This window comes from Panicum hallii, chromosome 8, assembly GCF_002211085.1.
Source record: "Panicum hallii strain FIL2 chromosome 8, PHallii_v3.1, whole genome shotgun sequence".
Classification (NCBI taxonomy): domain Eukaryota; kingdom Viridiplantae; phylum Streptophyta; class Magnoliopsida; order Poales; family Poaceae; genus Panicum; species Panicum hallii.
Genome location: NC_038049.1, coordinates 792,106 through 815,319, shown reverse-complemented (window position 1 = coordinate 815,319; position 23,214 = coordinate 792,106). Strand labels below are relative to the sequence as shown.

At 43.7% G+C, this 23,214-nt stretch overlaps 4 protein-coding genes and 1 non-coding gene across 8 annotated transcripts; 2 read left to right on the top strand and 3 right to left on the bottom strand.

Moving 5' to 3' along the window:
- Positions 1–185: 185 nt before the first annotated feature.
- TRNAL-CAA lies at positions 186–269 on the bottom strand. The gene has a single exon. It is a non-coding gene; the product is annotated as a tRNA-Leu (tRNA).
- Positions 270–353: 84 nt separating this feature from the next.
- Positions 354–4,501, bottom strand: LOC112902564 (cytochrome P450 714C2-like). Its single transcript, XM_025971682.1, has 6 exons — positions 4,456–4,501; positions 3,593–3,982; positions 2,718–2,944; positions 2,301–2,545; positions 1,083–1,446; positions 354–975 (listed from the first exon to the last, which is right to left on the bottom strand). The coding sequence occupies exons 1-6, from the start codon at positions 4,484–4,486 to the stop codon at positions 547–549; spliced, it is 1,686 nt and encodes a 561-aa protein (XP_025827467.1). The 5' UTR covers positions 4,487–4,501; the 3' UTR covers positions 354–546.
- A 1,345-nt stretch (positions 4,502–5,846) lies between these two features.
- On the bottom strand, positions 5,847–8,736 carry LOC112902666. 3 transcript variants are annotated; one of them, XM_025971824.1, is made up of 3 exons: positions 8,525–8,736; positions 8,332–8,381; positions 5,847–7,908 (listed from the first exon to the last, which is right to left on the bottom strand). In XM_025971824.1, the coding sequence occupies exon 3, from the start codon at positions 7,714–7,716 to the stop codon at positions 6,181–6,183; it is 1,536 nt and encodes a 511-aa protein (XP_025827609.1). In that variant the 5' UTR covers positions 7,717–7,908; positions 8,332–8,381; positions 8,525–8,736; the 3' UTR covers positions 5,847–6,180. The 3 variants fall into 3 exon arrangements, with proteins under 3 accessions (XP_025827609.1, XP_025827610.1, XP_025827608.1); XM_025971825.1 differs by having other exon boundaries at positions 8,348–8,381; XM_025971823.1 differs by lacking the exon at positions 8,332–8,381.
- Positions 8,737–8,870: 134 nt separating this feature from the next.
- Positions 8,871–12,200, top strand: LOC112902667. 2 transcript variants are annotated; one of them, XM_025971829.1, is made up of 6 exons: positions 8,871–9,158; positions 9,587–9,769; positions 9,912–10,037; positions 10,140–10,334; positions 11,014–11,097; positions 11,541–12,200. In XM_025971829.1, the coding sequence occupies exons 1-6, from the start codon at positions 9,102–9,104 to the stop codon at positions 11,904–11,906; spliced, it is 1,011 nt and encodes a 336-aa protein (XP_025827614.1). In that variant the 5' UTR covers positions 8,871–9,101; the 3' UTR covers positions 11,907–12,200. The 2 variants fall into 2 exon arrangements, with proteins under 2 accessions (XP_025827614.1, XP_025827613.1); XM_025971828.1 differs by having other exon boundaries at positions 8,872–9,158; positions 10,930–11,097.
- A 4,939-nt stretch (positions 12,201–17,139) lies between these two features.
- On the top strand, positions 17,140–19,392 carry LOC112901980. The gene has a single exon (XM_025970862.1). It carries the CDS (start codon positions 17,787–17,789, stop codon positions 18,732–18,734), a length of 948 nt encoding a protein of 315 aa, XP_025826647.1. The 5' UTR covers positions 17,140–17,786; the 3' UTR covers positions 18,735–19,392.
- Positions 19,393–23,214: the final 3,822 nt, after the last annotated feature.

The following is a 23,214-nucleotide window of genomic DNA, read 5'->3' as shown; positions in this document are numbered from 1 at the left end:
TGCACTATAAGAAAGTGGGGACTTTTCGAATCCCATACATCGTGTCAATCATATAATATTGGGCTCACTTGTATTTTTCACAAAGCAGACCTTCTTTCTGGGCAAAATATAGTTTCACTTCATATATCAAAATAATGATTTTTAAAAAACGCATACTAAAAATAAAAAAGTTAACTCATGTTAATTGTCAGAAGTGGGATTTGAACCCACGCCCTCGTTAGAGGACCAGAACTTGAGTCTGGCGCCTTAGACCACTCGGCCATCCTGACCTTTGCATGTATAAAATTGTGGTTTATTCTAATTATAGATAATATTGGTAAGTAATCACCATGCATTGCAGAAATTCAGATGTCTGACAGCAAAACATTCATGATTACCGAATTGTTCATCCCATGTAACATGTATACCATAGCAACAAGTAACTAAAGCTAGAGTAACGTTCCAACAATTCTTCCTTAAGACACACAGTCGTACAGACCAGCCTAACTGAGACAAGAAGGGGAGGTACAAAGTTCTACAGTAGTGTACACCGACACGAATCATGGTTTAGTAAAGCTTCTGAAAAATCAAAGGCACTCCATTCCCAGGCTCAATGGTCAGTCTGAACGCTGGGCAATGCACGTAGTTTGGCGAAAGTGCAAACTCAAACTTTGACAGCAGAAGTGATAGCACAACCTTGAGCTCAACCATGGCCAGGTTCTGGCCAGCGCAGGTGCGGGTACCGACACCAAAGGGCATGTACATATGAGGGGCCTTGCAGGCGCCTGCTATGCCGTTGGCAAACCTGCCAGGATCAAACCTGTCAGAATTGGGACCCCAGACGACAGGATCCCGGTGAGCCAGTGCTACTGGGATTCTGATGTTGGTTCCTTTTGGAATGTTGAGGCTGCCAAGTTTTAGGTCGTTCAGAGCTTCTCGTGTCACGAACGATGCTGGAGGGTACAGGCGAAGGGTCTCCTGGATCACCATTGTTATCTGCACAAGGATGATTGCAGTTGTATAGTAAGCTTTCATCTGTGATACTGATACGTTTGTCAGGTAAAGGACAAATACTCGGTTGATTGTGATTATAATAGGCAGACCATTTTCAACTTCCGCAGCATGACAAATTCTATTGGTTTCCCTTGACAAACATCCAATAGCTCAGTCCGAGCACGGGACTGCCATTCAGGGTGTGAAGCAAGAAGCATCAAGCACCATGCAGCAGTGGTTGAGGTTGTTTCATGCCCTGCAAAGTAGATGTTCTTGCAGTTGTCGATGATGAAATCCTCAGGCGTCTGTGAAGCGAAGTGGCGGGCTTTAGCACCCTTAATTATAGAGTGCAGGAGATTCTTAGTTGACAAGGCGACTGAATCTTGCTCGTGCTTCAGAGCTACATTCAAAATGAGGCGACGAATGCTGCGGTCCAGACTCCAGATTTCTCTATTGGTTTTTGTTGGCAAGTATCTGGATTGATATCATCATTTTAAATAAGGAAAGGGGACAAAAAAGATGAGTGGTGTTAAGACACAATGCACCGAAAACAGAATAAGGTACAACACTACAATATGATGTTTATTTTCGAGCAATAGGAATAGGAGGGATGTAAAACGTAATTAAAAAGACGAACCGTCATTAGATTATAAAAGAGTCAAGCTTGGCATATACTGTACTAAAACTATCCTTTTTAATCCATCCAGAAAAAAGAAGAAGCATCATTCCTCTACTTAAAGGAATAGATAAAGCTATTGGCCTGTATTTTCTAACCTTAGAAGTTCATTTTTTCCTCGAACACGAAGAAGTAACTGCTCATGTCATATATAGGTTGCTACAAGATAATAAGAGACGTGTTCCAAATAATTCTCGCAAGAGCGAAATGCTATGGTCTCATGTACCATTAAGATATAAGCAACTTTTCTTGAGATAACCCATTTTTTTTAAAAAAGTGCAGCATATGTATTTTCCGATATTTATTTAATTTGTCAGTTGGAAGGAAAGTGACCCCCTATTGAAGGTCAGTTGCTTAGCTTATGCCACCAACTTAAAAATTTGAGGAACTAAGCAATCTTGTATTTGTATGGAGCTAAGCAAACAAGAGTAATGCAAGGTAGTAATTCACAAAGGCTAGTTACACTCTTATAAAGCTAATTTCCAGCGTAAATAACTTGCTCTGAACATTACCTTCTGCATTTCAAAATTCCATGTTTGAGTTTCTAATACGAGTGCTAGAGCAGCAGTTGTGCGGGTGAGCATGAGCAGTAAGCAGACAAATACTAAACCCTTTGGATATAAACTGTTACAAGATTTACTTCTCAACATACCTAACTCCGGGAACACCAAGTATGCTTTGCTTTGCCATTGCAATCTGAAGTTGCCGAATCTTGTTGAATATCTCTTTACCTGCAGCAAAATTGCTTCCAAATGAAGTCCTCGATATGACGTCAGCTGAAAAGTTTCTCAAGGACTCATCCACCACAATTTCTGCACTGCCCCCTTCCTTTCCAGTTATGTTTTCCCATGAAGTCAACATTGGCATTGCAGCTTGGATCATCACGTGCAACATTCCCTGTAAATGTTTCCAGGAAACAAGTAGATAACGGTCTGATATCATTGCCACATATACCACAAACATTATTTTAGGCCAATTTCATGAAAAACTACCAAGGGATTCTCATCATGCAGCTACAAAGCAGATTTAAGGCTTGATTTTACCTTAACCTTGTTCAAATTTTTTTTACCTTAACCTTGTCCATGAAGAACTCTGGTGCAATCACCTTTCTTTGATGCGCCCAGAGCTCACCATTTGAAGTCAATATTCCCATGCCAAGAAGAGCCCCACGCTCTTTTTGCAAGAAGGAAGGCTTTCCAAGATCCAAAGACTTGCAATTGGCCAGCTCCTTCACCATGTCAGGATCTGTCATATTCAGAACTTGTATGCTCCCAGTTGAATACAAGAAGATGGAACCTGACATAGTATGAAATATACAATATTATCGGCATTTGAATAGGAAATGCAAAAGCAAATTCTCGCCAAGTCATATCCAACCGAATTGTCCGGTCAATATTGCCAAGTTCAGAGTAATGCACTAGTTTGGTAGCTCAAAAGTGGATAAATTCAGACATGTGACTGTGTGAGGGGTTGACATGAAGAAACAAAAACTGAAATCACAAAAGTGCACCTGAACAAAAAACAGATTCCAGGAGTCAGGAGAAACCATGAACTATGTATCAACAATTTTCAACCTAACAAACATCCCCATCACCGGCTTGCCGGATCAGTGGCAATGAAATTCAGGTGGGGCTCAATCCTTATACACGGTACACAGGGAAGCCAGTGTGTAGAACTTGAACGTCATCATGACATAAGACTAAAGTCGCAAAAAAAAGAGAATAAAACAAACATTGATTTAGCGGTTTCACCTGCATCAAATCTTTATATGGCCAGAGAATAATATCATAACTCCCAAAACTCACAGAGCCAAAATAATTACCATCAAATGCACATCCTTATCCAAAAAAAATCAAATGCACATAATTCCACAGCTGGGCATCCTAAAAGAAAAAAATAAGCTGGCTGAAATAATCGAGGATAAGTCTGTGACATTTCACATACCATAAATTCTGCTCCAATGGAGGAAGTAGGGGAATAGGGTGGCTGTATAATCCGAGGAGAACTTATCGGTAGTCCCTGCTTGCAGTTCTTGGACAGACATGGCCAGCTCCTTCTGGATTCTCCTCATCTCTACTATGTTTCCAAAGAGGAAAGAAGGCTTGGGCCCCTTCACTCCCTGGCTCCTCAGTTTCTCCCTGAGCCTCTCTGGTCTCAGCCATAGGATGGCGTACAGGTAGGAGAGGAGAACACAGAGGAAGACCGGAGGTAGCAGTATCAGCCATCGGAGCGGTGGGAAGACTAGTTCCATATTTGTGTGTGGACTGTGGAGAGAGAAGCCTTGCTGAATGTTCAGATATTTGTTGCGCAACTGGGAGCAGTAAAGGCTGACAGCTACAGAAAAGCTCACGCACAATCAGTTAGCTCATAAGACACGGCCATTTCCAATACAACAAGAAGAAAGAAAAAAGAAACACTAGTGGACATAAAACAAACATTAGTTAACTTTTGTCTGCTTGCTATGATGAAACTAGTCCACGTCACCAGAAATAACCTGTGATATAAAATAACATAGAGTAGCGAGCAAGGGATTAGGAGATATGGTCCCTTGTTTAGGCGATATACTTAGTAACAAACTGCTCTGCAAGTTTTTCAACCAACCGGGACTACAATTAAGAGTAGTACTAGGCGGCAAGAAGGTGTATTCATTTACCGGAGTTGCAAAGATGCAGAATAAATCTAGGCAATCATGCGTACTCAAACGTGGTCATCAGTGAACTTGACTGACTAATATCACGGACAAGGTAATCGAACCCAAAATATGAAGTCCTAAATCAAATTCAACAAGTTAAATTAACATTAGATACCTTTAAGAAATTCCTGAAACTTGGGGATCATCTAGAACCACCCCTGATTTTCTGAGTTAGAGAAACACGAAGAATCTCAGTCCAGACGCATGTAGGAGCCATGCATAGAACTGAATACACGCGTGGAATTGCTTCCAGAATTGAAAAAGGGGACAGGAGATAAGAGATTGAACATACACGATGCACCGTGGCATTTCGCTTTGGCTTCTTAGACAGCTCGAATTGGTTCAGAAACAGACAGACAGATTTCATAATTGCAGGAGAGCTGCCTGACAGCCTGAGTGCCTGACTGGTTTCACTTTCACTAGGTAGGCTTGGTACTCGGCGCATTGTCAGCAGTAGCATCACATACAAACGGTGAGACAGAGCCCACAGGCGAGCGATGGTCACAGCTTTGTCACCACAAGGGGCATGCCGAAGCCAGGCTCGATGGTCAGACGGAACACGGGTGCGTGCCGGTACCTCGGCGACGGCGCGAAGGCTAACCTGCTCAGCAGGTGGGCCAGCACCACCTTCAGTTCAACCATCGCCAGGTTCTGCCCGATGCAGGTCCTGGGCCCGTGCCCAAACGGCATGTACATGTGCGCCGGCCTGCACGCCGCGGCCACACCGTTGGCGAACCTGTCCGGACAGAATTCACCGGCGTCGGGGCCCCATGCGTCCTCATCCTGGTGTAATGAAGACTGAAGGGATTGCAGCAAGGAAACAATATGCTCAAGCTCATCTTAAGAAGAATAAATCAGCCAATAACAGAACCAATGGAAGCTATTCTTCCAGAATACTTAGCACTGGAATGTAAATTTCTTAATTTCACTATATGTAAGTAAATAAGAAATATAAATACAATATTCTGATACACAACAGTATATGCTACTCCAAATATAAAATATTAAGTACTTGTATAGTGCTCTAGCTCAAAAATACTTAGTACTGAACATATGAGCAATGGTTTGAATATATGAGTGATGGTTTGTTCTTTTTCCTGACTACTGACCTTTTCTCATTGTTTAGATCGCTTTCTGATCCTGGGTGCAGGACAGATACAGTAGTATATATAACTCTGCATTCTGTAACTGGCACAACACAAGAAACTAGATTATCTAGGCAACATCACTACATCAGAAAGAAAAAGAAACAAAGTTTCAAATAAAACACATGCACGGGCTTCAAATAATAGATGAAGAATCATCTCGGCATTATAAACTGGTATCCTTTTTTTAACATCAGGCAAACATAAAAAAACAACAACCGATTTTTCTTAATCATGGGTTAAGCTTTAAGCATAGTTTAGAAGAATGAAGCATAGGACTACAGTCATATGTACCAGTCAAACCATAGCAAGCATCATGCACATCGAGTCTTCAAGACAACAGAATTTTTGAGGCACTTACTGAAGAATGCATAGGCAAACTTTGAGGAGGAGTCTTAGTTACATACTTACAGTTACAGTCTAAGCAACGAAATATAAGACAACTACCAACACAAGGTAACAGTGGAACAGCAGCAAACATCAGTATGTGCTTTGCTGAACTGAGCCAAGTTATGAAGAAAAAAAAAATATGTTCCTGAACTTGGTTACAAAAACACCAAGCCGGATCTTGTCAGCAAACACAAAGTTTGAAGTTCAAATTAAACTTGAAACTTTTCACAAAAAAGTGAGACAACACTGGCAACAATCATATGCCATCACACAGCAATTTGGGTCAACAGGTATGTACTGGATATTTAGAACATAGACCACCAACTTCTTGTATCTACATGCTGTGTTGTAGTTGTACTCTGGGATCTACGGTACAGTTGCCTTCTAACATTGCCAGCAGAGTTGGTGAAGCACAGTACTAGAGCTAAACTGACAAGACTTACAACTGGAGCTGCTGCAATATACAGCCATCTATGGCGGCCAGGTGCTCTGTTTGGCTGCTGCGCAGAATGAGCAGCATGTTCATGTGTATTAGTCTCTTCCATTGTACCACCAACTGTATTAGAACTTCCTTCAACCTCAGGTTCATAAGAAGTTTCTTCAATGGTTTCCTGTGGATGAGTACGCTCCACCCCATGGATGCTTCCCTCGTTGGCTGTGGCACGCATGGACCTCTCATATTCTGTGTCATCTGTAGGAAGCTCATATCGACAAACTGGGCATGTATTTCTAGAACCAAGCCATGGCAAGATGCATGATGAATGGTATAAATGCATGCATGGTAGCTGTTTTGCTATAGTTTTGATATGCATGTCATCTTTGCAGACTGGACAAGTTACACCACCATTTATCTCATTGCTTGTGGAGATGACCACAGATGGAAGATTTTCCACGGAAGATATTGCTGCAGGTGGAGCTCCTCTTGTGGTATTGTTATCCTCAGCAAACTGTTCAAGAAGCATTTCGAACTGTCTTGCATCAACATAATCACCAGGATTCCCAATAAAAAGTCTCCTGATTTCTCGGCCTTCTGTGTCTGCCCTCAAATTAGTCCTGTTTACTCCTTGGCTTCCAGCTGTTCTCCGAGTCCACACAGTATCTTCAGATTCCTGCTCATTCAATCTACTTGGGTTGATATCATGCCATCGCTGCTGGTGCTCCTGCATGGTGTCGCCTGCTTCATCCAAATCAGACTCTTCGGACTGCTCATCTTCATCATCTTCTGGATCATCTGAATCCCACTGATCCAGTCCAGCATTCATGGGATCAATATCTGTATCTGTGTTTATGTAGCTCTCACTGTCAAGTCGAATGAAAATGTCCCTTCCCATTGTGGTTTGGTGCTCAAGAGAAGCATCTGATTCCCCACCATCGTCACCAAAACTAATGTTTGATTCAATTTCACCAAACACAGAATCAGCATAATTGAGACCATCACTCTCATCATCTGAACTGTGCCATCTTTGGGATCGGTTAGGCGTAGAACTATATGATGCATACTGACGTGGGACTGTTGGAGAATCAACATCTGCTTCATGACCTTGTCTAGCTAAGTTGATCAACTGGGAGAACTGCTGTGCGAAAGTGTCCCCCATGGGTTCATCCCTTGTGACCCTGGATCTTTGCCTTGACCGTCTTGTTTGTCTATTAGTTCTGGTAGTCTCATCCCTGTAATTGTCACTAAGGACAGTCACCTTGCACTCCCTGCATATCGCTAAAGCTTCAAAGCTATTGGCAATCTCAGTGTCCAGAGAAAAAGGTCTTGTGCAAACTAGGCATTGCACGTCTGGCTGAGTGGCATGGAGTTCGTAGCTGTCGGAATGCCTTTGCTGGTCAGACATGGATAGTTAATTCTGTCAAATGTGAGGCACTTTTTTTTATAGCAATGTGGCAGGGAAAAGAGCAAATATGAAGTCAACTTGAGACATGAACTGGACTCAAATCAAGCAGGAAACTGCTCTTGATCTGCTGGATCAGGTCCTCATGATATGCATCGCCTAAACACAAGGCAGTTGTTTTGTATCTATTTGAACCTGCCAAAGGAATGAAAGCGATTGTCAGGCAAACAAAGAAGGTACTGAAAAAATTTCATGACGGACACACTAAGTCAGGTGATCATAATAACTGTACAATGATATCAGATTCATACGCATATACAGCCAAATCATCAGAAAGAATGCACTAGGCGCTTCATTTCATTCAGCTATAACTACAAGATTTCGGGCCCTAATTGAACACAACAAAAAGCAGCCACAAAACAGAACAAGTATTTGATGGTCATAGCACATCAACTGTAAAGAGAGGAAGCATAGGCAACCAGATCAATCAGATAGAAGGGTAAAAATCGTTGAGCTTCAGAAGGTAGCTCGGGGTTGTTCGGTTTTCCACATCGCTGATGCTAAATAAAATGGACATAAGACAATTCCATTTTGTGAAGAACAAGCAGCAGGATATACACGAGACTTGATGGACCTAGCAGGTTCAGCGGCTGCGGCATTTTACCAAGCTGCGGGCAACACGTTGATCAGATAAGGTAAGACAAGCGCAAACAATTAATTAGGGAAGGTAGGGGAAAGGGAAGGGAAGATTTGAGAATAAACAAAATTGGTAAAAAGAAAAAAACCTAGGGCAGTAGGGGAGCTTCCTCACCTTGCGCGGCGATCTGGATGAGACGCAAACCAAATCGATTCAGGCGAATCTGCGAAGAAGACGACGGACGGAGCACCGAATTGGATTGGGGATTGGGAGAAGAAAGTGGTTGGAGGTTCCTCAGTCCTAAGATTTGTCAAGCACCAAGCTTTGTCTCTCTGTCTGACTCTGCCTCGCTTCCTCTATCCGCGAGAGGAAGAGAGCTTGGGCCATGACCCCGCGCGCGATTAGTAAACTTGGGCCCAGCCCGTTCGTGTTGGCCCATCTGCGCAAACCCCAGCCCAGGCTTTCTGCCCTGGTCGTCGTCGTCGAGGTCGGGTTGGTGTGTAATGGTAGTGGGGGAGGAGTTATGCCGGCCTCGCTGTCGCCAGCCTTCCGACCCTTTTTCCCCCTTTTCCCTGGAGGAGGGAGAATCAAGAGTCGCCAGCTTTAGTTTGGCCATCAGCAACAGCACGGAGAGGCCGGCCACCACGAGTCGCTGGTTGCACGAAAAGTCGGTTGCTTGATTGATTTGCTTCTTTGGCGGCGCGGCGCGTCGTGCTGTGCTGCGTGAAACGGGGGAAGCCCCCCGATCCCAATGGCCTACCGCCGGAAGCAGGGCGCCGCCGACGATCGACGGAGCTCCTATCCTCAGGCACGCACTACTCTCTCTCCCCCTGCCTGCCTCCTCTCTGCCCCGTTTGCTTGCTTGTTGGCTTCCTTCTAGCGTACCCTCCCTACCATTTCCTGATTGCCGATTCCAATGTGGTGCTACTCAAATCTAAGTCTGATAGAGCTCCTCTCTTTCATCTTGCGTTGTCTTGATTGTACAACTGAGTTTGGAACAAAAGGAAATTGCTTCATCAAAGCCATGTCCTTACTTTAGTTCATTCCTGAATTGAATGATGTGGCACATCATAGATCACTGTGGTCTGTGGATTGCTTAAGTTCTTGCTTATTAGATGTCCTAAATCATGACGCGTATACCCTGTCATTGGTCTGATCTGCACATTCGGTTTGTTTCTATCACAGCACTAATGATTGCCAAGTGGCCTAATGTGCCGGTTTGCATTTAATTTCTAGGAGTCTGCTTCGTCACACAGTTACACTTCGTTCAAAAGAATAAATGAGCCCAAGCTTGGATTGTGGCAAACTTTGGCAAGCAAAGCCAAGGAAATTCTCGACGAGGACGCCTTGGCGCATAAGTTTGAGGACTTCAGGAAAGAACGACCCCGCAACAGCACCAGTTCATCCAGTGGAGATCAGGTAACGCAGCAAGCGTGTGTCTGGATATCTGAACTCACACACACAGTCACAAGTGAACTTCTCGTGTATGCCATTGTCCCTCTTCAGTAATGTTCCAGGCTGCCTTTCTGTTTACAGCTCTTGCAACTTTTTGTAATTTCAGGCCCCTCAGTCTCGTTGGTCATTTGAAAACCACTGGAAGACAGGAGATGCTGCTGCTCAAATCAGGCCGGAGTCTCTTTCTGCATCTGTCAACCAGCTTGGTGGAAGAATAAAAAATGCCTTGGAAGTATTGACTTTTACTTAGCTCTGTACAGCTATTTTTCTTTAGCCCTATTAATGGCATTACCCTCTGGAGAATTAACGATTTGTTGCTTCCTTGGTTTAACAGGAGGGACTCACAATTGTGGATAATAAGACATCCAGTATCATTGAGGAAACAAAGAAAATTCAAATCAGAAGGAAGCCTACGAGTTCAAGTTCTTACATGTCAAATTCAGCAGTACATACAGTCAGCGCTCCTAATCTCTCATTGGATCAAGCTGAAGCTGCAGCTGAGGAGACTCAATTGAAAGCTTCTCGTAACGTAAGGTGCCACATGCTTATATCTTGATGACAAACATGCTATTGTACCCAGTGATTACCGGAAACTCAATGCAGAGAAATTATAGCTCCCTTTACGTGTGAAAAACTTGCAACATTTAGTGGTCCATATATTCAGTTCAGTTATCGCTAAGTAATGTTTTAAATTTTATGAATCTTGTTCGTCTGCAGATTAATTCACAGTATAAATAAAGGAAAAATTATGGATATTTGTTTTTCTGTTGAGAGATATTTCTACTTCAGCTGCCCTTTACTAAGTCTTAAGCTCTTGGTTTGGACTAATGGTTATCTGTGTGGTTGATAATTAACACATATGCCTGCTTAAGTTACCTAATGTTGTCTTATTTGATGTCTAGTGTAATTGAATATAAGTACTGAGATCACCTAATTGGCACCATAAGCGCTTTTCTCTGGTTACATTGAACTACCAGATTGGTTTGGGCCTTGTGAGATAAAAGAATAAGAAATCTTCTACCTTTCACCTTGGTTATGTCAATGATTCAGATAAATAAATATATGATCTTTTGTTATAACTTGCTGTGGTGATGGTTTTTTTTGCCTCCTTAAAATAAATTCAGGTTGCTAATGCAATGGCTGCTAAAGCGAAACTTCTACTCCGTGAACTGAAATCCGTTAAAGCTGATCTAGCTTTTGCAAAGCAGAGATGTGCTCAGCTAGAAGAAGAGAACAAGTTATTGCGAGAAACAAAGCAGAAAGGGAGCAAAACTGAAGAGGATGATGACTTGGTAATCTTTTCTTATCAAATTTATTTGTTTTCTTATTGAATTACTCTAATGAATTGCATACATCTTGAGTTTCTATTAAATTAAGAATATTGAATGGGTAATAATTCATCACCGATTGCTTTTAATGTGCATTCCATTTCTGAGCACTTGCATGAACTGGTCGAATTTTCAGTTTCAGTGTTTTGCCTCTTTTAAAGAATCAGCATTGTATAAATTTTGTGTGGTCGACTTGATTAATGTGAAACTATATTGTACAGTGATAATAAGTAAAGGCCGTTATCTCATTTCATATTAGCTATTAACTGCTGGTACTGCCCAGATTGCTCTTAACTACCTTTGAAGAGTACCACTATTCATTTAGAACCGCTGTATAGAAAATGTGAACATGGTTGTTTTATTTCTGTTCTGAAATTTTGTCTCTGAACAACCTGTTGTTGAAACAGATCCGTGTGCAACTGGAGACCTTACTAGCCGAGAAATCAAGGCTGGCACAGGAAAACTCGACGTATGCACGTGAAAATCGCTTCCTGCGTGAGATTGTAGATTTTCATCAGTTCAGTACTACCCAGGACGTTGTCTCCTTGGATGATGGTGACATGGGAGACGATGACCCAGAAGAGGACAGCGACCTCATTTACACCGAGAATATGTTACCTGTGGTTGAAGAAAATTCAGGTGATGAAGAACTCTGCCCTGTGCCCTCGAGGCCTGAATCTCCAATCGTCAGCCCAGGGGATCCAGCGTCTCCCATATCCAGCGACTCTCGGAACTCCTCAAAGCCAGATGCATCAGCATCTGACACAGCTTGACGCATGGGAATTGCCATCTTGTTTGGGATTTCAAATGGTTTTGGTGGTATCTTGTGTGCATAAAATTTTGTCCATTCTTTGTCCACATTGGTTTGCAATTTTAATGTAGTTACAGGTTTATGCTTGTGTATGAAGTGTATAGCTTGGTTTCCTTTTGTGAAAAGCTAGCGGACTCGTGTGATTACGGGGAGTCTGTAATGTATACGGTTTGTCCGCGTGTACAGTGTAATTATTGGTGAATCTGACAGTTGTGAATAGACAAAATGAAGATCACTTTGGAGTTTGGCACGAGAAGTTGTTACTTGCATGGTACTTGTTGTGATGTCCTCGTTACATGTATTGTGAAGCCCAATCTGTGATGTGAGCCAGCCAGAGCATTGCTGTTCGTCATATGCATGCAGATATGTGGTGAAGAAACAGCAAGTAGTGCAGCTTTTCTGACTGACTCAGCCTCATTTCCACTCGGCCTTTCACCGATGGACAAGGTAATCAGCATAAGCTAGCAGAACGTATCATCTCAGAATTAAGGAAATAAATGTTGCATTAAACCAGGTGTGCCAATTTGCATGCTGCAGGGGTTCATGCAAACGACCGATCGTCCATGCTCCACCTACCAGACAGTTCGTTGGTGAGGAGTTAACCACCGGACACGGCCAGCCGGCATTCAGATGCAGCGGCACATCTAGGGAAAGAGGATACATGATCAATGAGTTCATGACACCCAGGCCAGAGCCCCAGAGGCCATTCTCCAATTTATCCATGTAAGGTGAAGCAAGATCCAAGACAAAGACAAAAAAATACTTTTGCAAGCAAAAAACTTTTAGATCTTGTTGCTTTGTGCCTCCCATTTCCGGGTCCAGAATCAAATAACAATTGGTCACTGCCGGCGGCTGGATCAGACAAAAAAACAAATAACATCTGCAGCTGCTTCCAGCTTTCAATATTCCACCCATCAAATGCCTGCCTACATGTCGGGCGATGATCCTGATCTACTATGCGCTAGCTAGCTTAGCATCCTGCTCATCTCTGACGGATTAACTCTGCCACGTGTCGCTCTTGCATCTACTTGGATCATCCAATCATGCCTCAGCTGGCCCATGTAGTACGTATGTAGTAGTGTAAAAGTAAAGATACCATCACCAGTTAGCTGCCTTTTCAGTATCTGTGCTTCAACTTTTTTTGGGATGATGAATCCCCACCTTATTTCACTGCACAACCTTCCAAGCTGACTTATTTGGTGGGGAGACTTACTTGAGTTCCATTCCAATTAATATGATGATAACTTTTGTACAAACTCTGAAGAGAGGAAATGCACTTGTTTCAGAGACAAGAAATGCATTTTTACAGACCATATGATACATGAGAATTGAAGTGTGACTCTGCTAGTAGATCGAGAAGAATGAGTAGACCAGAAGCGCTCTCTGAATTATCTATTTTCTCGATCCCCCTGGACATGGTCCTTCCAGCAATCCCTTGGCCAAGAAGAAACATAACATACACACAGATGATCGCATCCAATATAATGGGGTTGCCTTATTGATGGGTGAAATTATGCCTCCATCAACCTTTCTGCTCAAACCAAGGACCACAATCGCTTTATTTCTGCTACCCATCTGCATGTGATACTAAATGTCACATTATGTTAAAAACTGTAATCAGCTTGTTCTTAATACCCATGATCTGTTTTGTTCAGATGACTCCGCAAAAAGTGGCGCCTGGTGTTTTCCTTTTAGTGGCATGTACTATGTAGTACGTGTGACGAGCTCCTTTTGTTTATTGGACTATGACTATCACTATGATTTTTCTTGTTTAGCACAATTATTTGGCATTAAGATTAAGTAGCAATAATTGATCAGGTAAAGGACCATACATATCATAAAAGAGTATTAATTGTCAAAGTGCATTGTTGGTAGGGGTCGTAAATTTTAGTCTAGATAATCTAAGGGCAGGGCTCTTGTCTTATACAATTTTGAGCTAAATATGTAAGAGTCATGTTGGATTGCGAAGAGAGTAGTAGCTAGGGCCATATGATGCATTACCATCCCGAATTGTTGGTGGGGAGGGGTGTTGTGGATTAAAAGGAGCTATGTACAAAATCATATGCTGATAGCGATAGCTGATGGACATTAAAGTCCCCCCTTAAGGTTTATGTTGAGTGCAAATCACCGGTTTCATCTGACCATTGATCATCATCCAACACTCATGTAATCGTCATTAAGAGTATTTTCTTTTCTGATCACTGTGTAATGATTCCTCATTCATGGAATGGAAGCCATCCAAATGGACCGGCCGTGTGCGCATGCATGGTCCCCCATCATCACTTCCATTTCGTATAGTAGATAGACAGCTAGTGCTTTGTCTTTTGATCGATCATGTCCCTAGCCCGAACACTAAGAGAGCGATAATGATTTTAAAAAAGGCTATGCACAAACACGTATACTACTATGAAACAAAGCCTATGAACTAAGTGCCAACTATATATGTGGCGTACGTCGTGACGACCAAAACATCATCACGTCATGATTAAAAGGAGCACTGCCTGCTGTGTATCACAAAGCTACCTTCACTCTTCAGCAAAATCAAAACCACGCGCACACAAAAGAAAACATGTTGTGCGTCGATCTTACAACGCGGTCTAGAAAATTGTTGCTCACTCCACCTAGGATCGATTCTGAATTGTCGATGGGTTAAATAATGATGCAAGGAAAAAAATTTAGATAAGGGCAAACCGGCCTCACCTACCACACCGTGATAGCTTGCAGCTATGAGTTTGGAACAAAGAGCAGCACTTAGACACTTAGACTGCAGCACGTCACATGCGATGCAAAGGAGCAGAAAAAAACTGGAAATAAGAATAGACTATCCCTCAACCCTGTTTCTGGACTTGGACCCATAATTATTGAAAATTTCCATGACAGTGATCTTCAATTGCTGGCAGCTTTCCTTCAAGATGGTCTTCTCTTCCTCTTTAGATAGGATCGACCAGCACCTGATCCAAAATATCCCCCTGAAGATTACCTGCAAAGGAGAGTTAGTGATAGAATTCTTGAAGATCACATCATTTTGACTGTTCCAAATAGCCCAGCAAAAGGCTGAAGCTCCAATCAAGATTGCTTTTTGAAACTTTGAGGGGAAACTCCTCCTCCAAGAACCAAACAAGTCAGCCACACAAGGAGGAGGATAGATGTCAAAGGCAAAATAAAGAGTGTTCCACATGAGTTTAGCCACATGACATTAAAAAAAAGTGCTGAAAATAGACTCCTCTGAATTATAGAAGCAGCACCTCCTACATCCCTTCCAATTTCTTTTAACCAAGTCATCTTTGGTTAAAATGACTCCTCTTCTTAGATACCATAGGAACACATGGCGGAACGTAACAGATCACAGCGATCCAAGTGGAAGTACTTACAAGATTACACAAGTACGTACGTACGTACATGTGGCCATTGCACCATCGATCACCTCACTTGTTAGCGATTTCCTACGTACAGTACATGGCGAAAATAGTCTTGCTCTGCTTCTGTTTAACTTAGTACCATATCTACTGCTTGGGTTTGGAGAGATTAAACCTAGAAAATGTTGACCGACAATTAAGCAAATTACATGGGTACTATTTAGTGTGTAAAATTCGTATCCATATATAGATTAGCACTTCACACACCTTTTCAGGATGGATAATTATTTTTGCCACAATTGCTAGTAATGTATCGTAACCAAAATCAATGACCAAAGTGTACTCTTGATAGCTTTTCAAATCCTAATAAAATCACAACCCCTCCATCATGCATTCATGCACCAGGCACTTTTTGCTATTTACATATCAGGCGGTTCGGCAGGATGAGCAAAAAAGCAGTAGGTGGTGTTTTGCATTTTTCGTGTTGTGCTATGGCCATCTCCTTTTTTGGAGTGTCGGTCTTGTTTTGCCGGTAGGACTATTATATATAATTGCTATTGTGTAATAACAACGAACTACTACTATTTGGTATTTAAAATCCCATTGATTGACCAGCTGGAGGACCATTCATATAAGTTTGCAGATATTGTACACTGCTCGATCGCTGATTATAGTGGTAATTGCCAAACTGCATTATTGGGGAAGAATAGGCCTAGCCAACTTCTTAGTTGCAAGCTAGGCTGTCCATCTTATCGATACATAGCATCTCTAATGCTCTAGCTATAGAACGATCTATAGATCTTCTAAATTAATACACGTCCGCATGATACGGGTGTCAAATGCGAGCGCATATATATATATATATATATATATATACGGTGCTGTCGACCCTTGAAATGATGAAAGCACCTAACGTGGTGCATGGAAAGTTTATCTAAAAATAATAAATATGAATGGCTACGTGCAAGCATCATCTACCATCATGTAAAATTTGAGATTGAACAAAAAAACTTGTGTGTGTGAGAGAGAGAGAATAAAAAGAGAAAACTAGTTGCATAAATTAAATTAGGTTGATAACAACCATAGTTAATTTAGGTTGGCATGAAAAGGCAAGAAGAGATTTTAGGATACAAATGAATTGAAAAGAAAAATATACAAGGTTTTCTTCACAGGGACATTTCTAAACAGCCGGTACTCGTCCATCTTGGTGAATAGTTTTGGAGGTGATGTTTTCATCGCTTTCTTATTGGAATCATGCACGTGCCCTATCTAAGATAGCTCTTTGTAAAGTGACGCGATAGGGATGTCACAAAATTGACAAAAACTTATACTGCAGTACATACTCCTAGATTAATATTTAATAAAAAGAAAAACTCGTACGGAGAAACCCAGCATTCTTTGCGGAGAAATCCAGCATTGTTGCTAGCCAAATCCATTCGAGCACGAAATCCATATGTTAGGAAAGGTATCCAGCAAAATACTCATGATTTCGAGCTCAGGGGCAAGTGAAAGGCATGCTCTAGCTTGCGAGCCATGTCGCTTGTGAGAGCAAAGGTGGTGGTGCTGGGTGGACGTTGGAGGTCGGAGGAGCACGCGGGCCCACAGGTCAGCTGCTCCACTTGCAAGAAGGCCCCTGGGAAGAATCGAAACGTCAGGAAAGAGGACACGACAGGCCAAAAGCGGCAAAAGGCCCACTTTCCAGCGACCAGGAACGGTAAACTCCACGCGGATGAGCCGCCAGGGGCAAATCCGTAACTCCGCATGCCGTGCCAACTGTAAGCCCGTGTCTTTTATTCCCGGGAAAAAAATGTTTCCAGCAAAACCCCTGGAAATCTCCTCCCTCGACTCGAGTCCTGTTTCTCTCTCTCTCTTGCTGTCCCCGCAAGGCCGCAATCTCTCCTCTCGCTCCGCCTTCAATCCCCAACCAAACCCCTCCTCTCCACTCTCACTCCCTCGCCCGCGTCGCAATCATTCGTGGGGGCGCTGCGCTTTAATCCCTCCCCATCCCGAATTTCTGTGGCCTCCAGTCTCTCCGCTTGGATTTCGCCAAGATTGAGTAATCGCCTTCCTCCTATCCTCCTCCCAATTTCTCTTCTTTCCATCTGGGTCGCGTTTGCTTCTTCCCGATTTGTTGCCGTCGTCCTCGTCGTCTCCCACCACTTCGTCTAGTGTAGGACTCGGTCCTGCCCTAGCCACCTGTCCTCCTCGCTTCCATCGCCATTGTCGCTCTCCCTCTCTGCTCAAGCCGCCTGCTTTCTTGGACCGGTCCGGGGGCTCGCCACGGCCGGGCGTAAATGCCCGTCCGTGCAGAGGATCCCAGCCTTCTCCGCTCCAAATCCCGTCCTTGTTTCCCCCAATTAAGAGCTCGACAAGATTCTTCAACGCTCCCTAATCCTAGTACCCAGAGATGACAAAATCGTCCTGACTACTCTTTGCCCAGGCAGGCTCTCCGGCGGCTGCTCAGCTCTGAGGGCCGCCCCACTGCTATGGGCTTCTTGATCTGCGCCTGCCTCCTCCAGCTCCTGCTCTCCGCCACCGCTTCCGGGGTGGCGGCGCAGTCCCAGCCGCTGTCGCCGGCCAGGATCCTCGACGCGACGCTGCAGGACTACGCGTACCGGGCCTTCGTGCGCCCGCGCACCGGCATTGTCTACAACGCCACCCTCCCCGCCAACCTCACCGGCATTGCGGTCTCCGCGGTCCGCCTGCGCAGCGGCAGCCTCCGGCGGAAGGGCTTCGCGGACTACTTCGAGTTCCGCCTCCCCACCGGCGTCGTCGTGCAGCCGCACGTCGAGCGGGTGGTGCTCGTCTACCACAACCTCGGCAGTTCGTCGGACAACTACTACCCGCTCCCCGGGTACACCTACCTCGCGCCGGTGCTCGGTCTGCTGGCCTACGACGCGGCCAACCTCTCGGCCGTGGGTCTGCAGGACCTCAACATTGTCGCGTCAGGGAGTCCGATTTCTGTCACTTTCAGCAATGTCAGGGCAGTGCTGTCAGGCAGTGCGCCGCCGCGGTGTGTTGTGTTCGATTTGAATGGCATGCCGCAGTTCCGGGACCTGGAGGCAACCAATGTGTGCTCGACGTTTCGCCAAGGGCACATCTCAATAGTGGTGAATTCCAGTGAGATTGCTCCAGCTCCTGCTCCACCTGGCGCAATTGCCCCGCCGATACCGACTCCGGGAGGGCAAAAGAAGGGAAACTCAAAGGCGTGGAAGATTGCTGTCAGCATGGTTGGGGCTGCCGTAGCATTGGGGCTGTTGGCTGTGCTTCTGCTGTGTTTGGTCAGGTACAAAAGGGATAAGAAGTTGGAAGTGATGGAACGGAATGCGGAGGTTGGGGAGACGTTACGGATGGCGCAAGTTGGGCGGACACAGGCACCTGTGGCCTTGGGGACACGGACACAACCAGTGATTGAGAACGATTATGCTGCATAGCATTCTTTTGAGATTTTTGCAGAGTTCTTTCTAGTCTAGTAGCAGAAAGACTGGATGGTTATGGCAAGTGACGGGGTTGTCCATCTGTTGGTTGAGGCAGCAAATTTTCTATATCCATTAGGGTGATGCTAGCTGCTGATTTCAGAGCTCAGGTTCTGCTCCGTGAGGGTTCAGCACATTCTTTTTGTGGGCTTGTTCAGAAGGTTACATTTCGTACTGCAAACAATGGCTATTGTTCCTGTTCATAGTTGCCATGTTCATATGCGGAGTTCCTTTCATCTCCAAGCAAGCAATGGAGGGGAAATGTTTGTCATCTCAGATTGGGAATTCTTGATTATTTTTTTGGGTTGATGTATTCAAAAGGAAATGGGCTTGGCAATAAAGCTGAGGTAACACTCATTGCACAATGTGTCTTGCTGTGTTGGAGGAAATTCTTTCATCCAGCTTCAATTCGACTTCATTTCTTTTTCCTCTCCATTACATGTTTAGACAGCTGCTGAGATGATGTAGCGATGTACATTATCTAGTTTTGTGGTAATTAGTCTGAATCTGGTAATTTAGATTTCATGGCCATTTGATTTTACTTCCTTTGTGTATGTTCAGGCAACTTTCCATTGTTGTTTGGGAGACAACTTAATTTCTAATTGTGCTTTATTCATGATCTGACATCACTCTTGTTAATGCCAAGTTTTGTCAAGTTCCAATTTTTAATGGTTGAAATGTAGGACCTAGAAGGTACGTTTAATGTAAGTATGACCAGTTGGCCAAAAAAAAAAAAGGAATCAAGCAGGGGGATTCAAGAATGCTCTGTTAGAAAAATTCCTAAGCTCCTATTTTTTCTTCTCTGGTAGTATTCTGGCTTGGCCTTCAATTGTCGAGTTAGTCATGGTATTGTAAGTTTTATGTAGAGCTGTCAGTGGGGATCTAGATGATCAATGAAGAAAAGATGTGAGTATGAGCAGTACGCAAAATAAATATGAGATGAATTGAAGATTCAAGAATGCTCCACTGGAAAAGTTCCAAAGCTTATCTTTTTTCTCTGGTAGTGTTGTGGTTTGGTCTCAAGTTGGTAGAAATATTATAACTGTAATGCAGAGCTGTCAGTGGGGACCGAGAATATCACCTTAAAAAAGTAGATGCATTCGTTTATACATTTAGTCATCTTTGAACTCGTTACAGAACTTTCTGTGCTAACACTGTTTCTGATACTGAATGCTGAAGAGGAACATTTACCTATGGAGTTCAATGTTGTTTCTTTTGCTTTTGACATTCTAGTAGTCGTAGCATGCATCATCTGATTCTCTGGAAGTCCAGACTGGTTCGAACTGTTTCCTCAAATAGATTGCATAAGGAGAGGGCATGAACAATCTGTAATATGTACCGGTATGTGAGCTGGCCAAAAGCTTTAAGCCGCTCACTTTTGAAGTATGCAGTATTCTCTGTGTGTGTGTGTGGGGGGGGGGGGGGGGGTGTCTTTGTTGTGGCATGTTCAGGTTCTTGTTAGATATCATGGGAGCATGATGGAACTGAGATATGGCTTGTACTTGTAGATTGTAGTTTGGGAATTAGAGCTGGGAATGTGGTTGCCACTCCGAATTTGGTACGCATGCTATGATGTCCCAAAGTTGAGCCCCTTTATTCAAGGTAACATGGTATAGTGCTGAAATGAGAAGCAACCTTGAGTGGCACTAGTAAATTAGTACCACTTGCTGCAATCACAAGCATATGTGTGCATCTAGTGAGCTAAATTAGCTAGACCTGCACGCACACACGTGAGTGATGCCTAGCTGGACAGGTGAGGCCAAGTATGGGTTTGGCCGGTCGAGTGGATTTTGTAGCATCTTCCAGCTGTATGTAGAACAGACAGAATGCTGCCTGTGGACATGGGGAAGGGGAAACCACAAGTGTTGTTTATGTTTGGCCGGAGAAATTAAATCAGCAGCTGGGGGTGCCTCTGGGCTTTGCCTTTGTTTGTTTGTTCACATCACCAGATTGTTCCAAGGTGAAGGGTGAAGAAGCTGGATAGTGCAGTGGTATGAGCTTGGGAAATGGAGTAGAAAGTTTTGGCTGTTTTGTGTGCCAGGAAGGCACAGCACAAAGCAAGCTTTTGGGATTGCTGGCATTTGTAGCGGAATCTTTGCTTGCTGTCTGTCACTAAGCACGGGAGCCTGCCAGATCGCAGCTCATGTGCGCTGGCAGCTGGGCGCCCCATCTGCGACTGCGAGCTCTCGTATTCGTCTCGTCTCGTCTGGACTGGAATGTGTGCGCGTTTGTTTGTTTTGTAATGGGAACGCTGCTGTATACTAGTCTTGTGTGGCGGTCATGCAATGCAACATGAAAGGCAAATAGTACTTCCTTTGAACTGAACTTAGTTTGATGGGTCAGATTCATTGTGATGGAACTTGTTCGCCCAGACTTGAATCTTTGACTCGGTAAGAATATTTTGCATTTGCATTTACGTTAGGTGAAATTCCTGCCAACGTCGAAGCGATCAGTGTGCCCTGTGGTATCTCAGAGATGCTCAAAGAATAGAGCGTGTGCAATCATGTGTTTGGCGAGTCTTAATGGTATAGTAGTTTCATTGCACAGCCTTGGTAACTGCGTTGAGCCGTGTGTCATGAGCATGAAACTCCTCTTTATGTCAGCTAAATTAAAATTTAATATCATAAAACTTACACTGAGACTGGCTTTATACATGGATGAGTTTTTAAATAAAAATAGAAAATACATTAAGGAAGCTTTATAAAAATACTAGCAGCACATGAAAGGTCGGTGTGACGACAGGTGGTCCATGGGAGGACTAGTCAAATGCAACGAGCTCAATTTTTTCTTTTTTAATTAATGAATGGATGAATAATGAAGCCCTAGATTAGGTGAGGTAATAGATTGGTAGGAAAAATAACACAGGTCGTTGGTCAGCATAGTACAGGTGTCCGAACCCAATTTGCAATTGCAGAAGGTTTGAAGGCCACGTGCACTGCAGACTCGTGGTGGGCCGGTGGCGCGTTGCCAAGGAATCCGGCCTCTAGTCAATGATGGGCCTCCTCTGCTTCTTTTACAATTAGGCTCGAATTCTCTCATCAACTAGATAGCCCAGTCTAATACACGAGCAAGCGAGGGACAAGGAGGGTGCCGGCGTTGAACGTTGAAGAAGGTGCAAGATGGCCGGGACCTGAGAACTTTTATGCTGCTTGTGGTGGATAATTGAAATTCGAAAAGGTCTAGTCAAAGAAAAACAAGGTTTCCCGTACCATGTGTGTTCCCAATCTTGGATCTCGAGCTATAAAATGCGCAATGTTGGTAATCGAGAATCTTGACGGCAACAACGAGATCAAAAGGGTTAAAGGCTCAAAGCAACTCCGCTCCTTTTCCGCTTCTGTACTTTGGCTCATCAGGCTCTTCCGGCTCTTTAGATCTGCTACTACTAGCTACCACCTACCATGAACACGCGTGGCAGTCTAACTAAAATTCTCCCAGAAAAATAACTACGTTGCTTTCAACGTGTTGTATCTGAGTTTGAATTGGCAATTCGAATTCGAATTCAAATACATCATCATCTTCAGCCACCTCTTCTCTAGCACTCACTAGTCACTAGCTGCCTTTCCTCGGGGTCCGTGGGTCGCCGTGCGATCATATGTCACGTTGCCTGTCCTCGATCATCATCTCCAACTAGCAAAAAAGAAAGGTCGTTGTACATGCCGATCGATGGCATGTACTACATCCACCAGCTGATCACGTCAAAACACTTGACAAGCTACTGATGATATATATAGCTAGCCATGGCGAACTCCAAAACAGTATAATATTACTACTTCCCAACAAGTTCACTGTGAAGAACACTGATGAAGGTTGTCAGAGTAATTACTTGGTGCTTCCAAGTCAAAAATATTTAAGTTATTTATGTGCAAAATGGAAATGCACAGTAGAATGATCACTCACGAGCACTGCGCTCTGCTCTTTCGCTAGCCAAACTGCCAAAGCTGAAAGGCACCTCTTGCTTCGTGATGGCCTGCTAAAGTGAAAGCGGAAAAGGACACCACTGTCCTCTGAGTCTAGGGTCTCGATCGGTGGGCAAGCAGCCAACATGCTTCAACATCATTTCCTTTCTTCACCGGCAGACAGCCTTCCACTCGACTCCACTCTATAGCTACTCTCTAGCCTCTGCTAGTACTATATAATACTACTACTACTTTGCTTTATTTATTTCGTTTGATTTAGCGCAAGAATGAGGTTAGGAATTGTGGATAGACTAGCTAACACATTCCATTACTCAAACCAAATGAAAATTGAAAGTGATGAGTCATCCAATTTGTTCAACCAAACATCCATAGAGTACGATCCATAGAGGAATCTAGGCGAATTTAAGCAGTTTCTGAAAACCTACTCTGGGAAGCATGCACCCACAAGCTTCTAGTCACCTTTGAAGGCTACCAGCCACAAGCTGACAGTGGAGCAGGGCTTGTTCCCTAGTCACCCAACT

Bases quoted from the DNA above. Each gene is read 5' to 3' on its own strand.
- LOC112902564 (XM_025971682.1), bottom strand. From the start codon at position 4,486: ATGATCCCCAAGTTTCAGGAATTTCTTAAAG. The intron at 2,546-2,717 runs GTAAAAAAAATT...AAACATTTACAG, and splicing joins TCTTCATGGACAAGGTTAAG to GGAATGTTGCACGTGATGAT. The intron at 1,447-2,300 runs GTATGTTGAGAA...ATATCAATCCAG, and splicing joins CTTGGTGTTCCCGGAGTTAG to ATACTTGCCAACAAAAACCA.
- LOC112902666 (XM_025971824.1), bottom strand. From the start codon at position 7,716: ATGTCTGACCAGCAAAGGCATTCCGACAGCTACGAACTCCATGCCACT.
- LOC112902667 (XM_025971828.1), top strand. From the start codon at position 9,102: ATGGCCTACCGCCGGAAGCAGGGCGCCGCCGACGATCGACGGAGCTCC. The intron at 9,159-9,586 runs GCACGCACTACT...TTTAATTTCTAG, and splicing joins GACGGAGCTCCTATCCTCAG to GAGTCTGCTTCGTCACACAG. The intron at 10,335-10,929 runs GTAAGGTGCCAC...AAATAAATTCAG, and splicing joins AATTGAAAGCTTCTCGTAAC to GTTGCTAATGCAATGGCTGC.
- LOC112901980 (XM_025970862.1), top strand. From the start codon at position 17,787: ATGGGCTTCTTGATCTGCGCCTGCCTCCTCCAGCTCCTGCTCTCCGCC.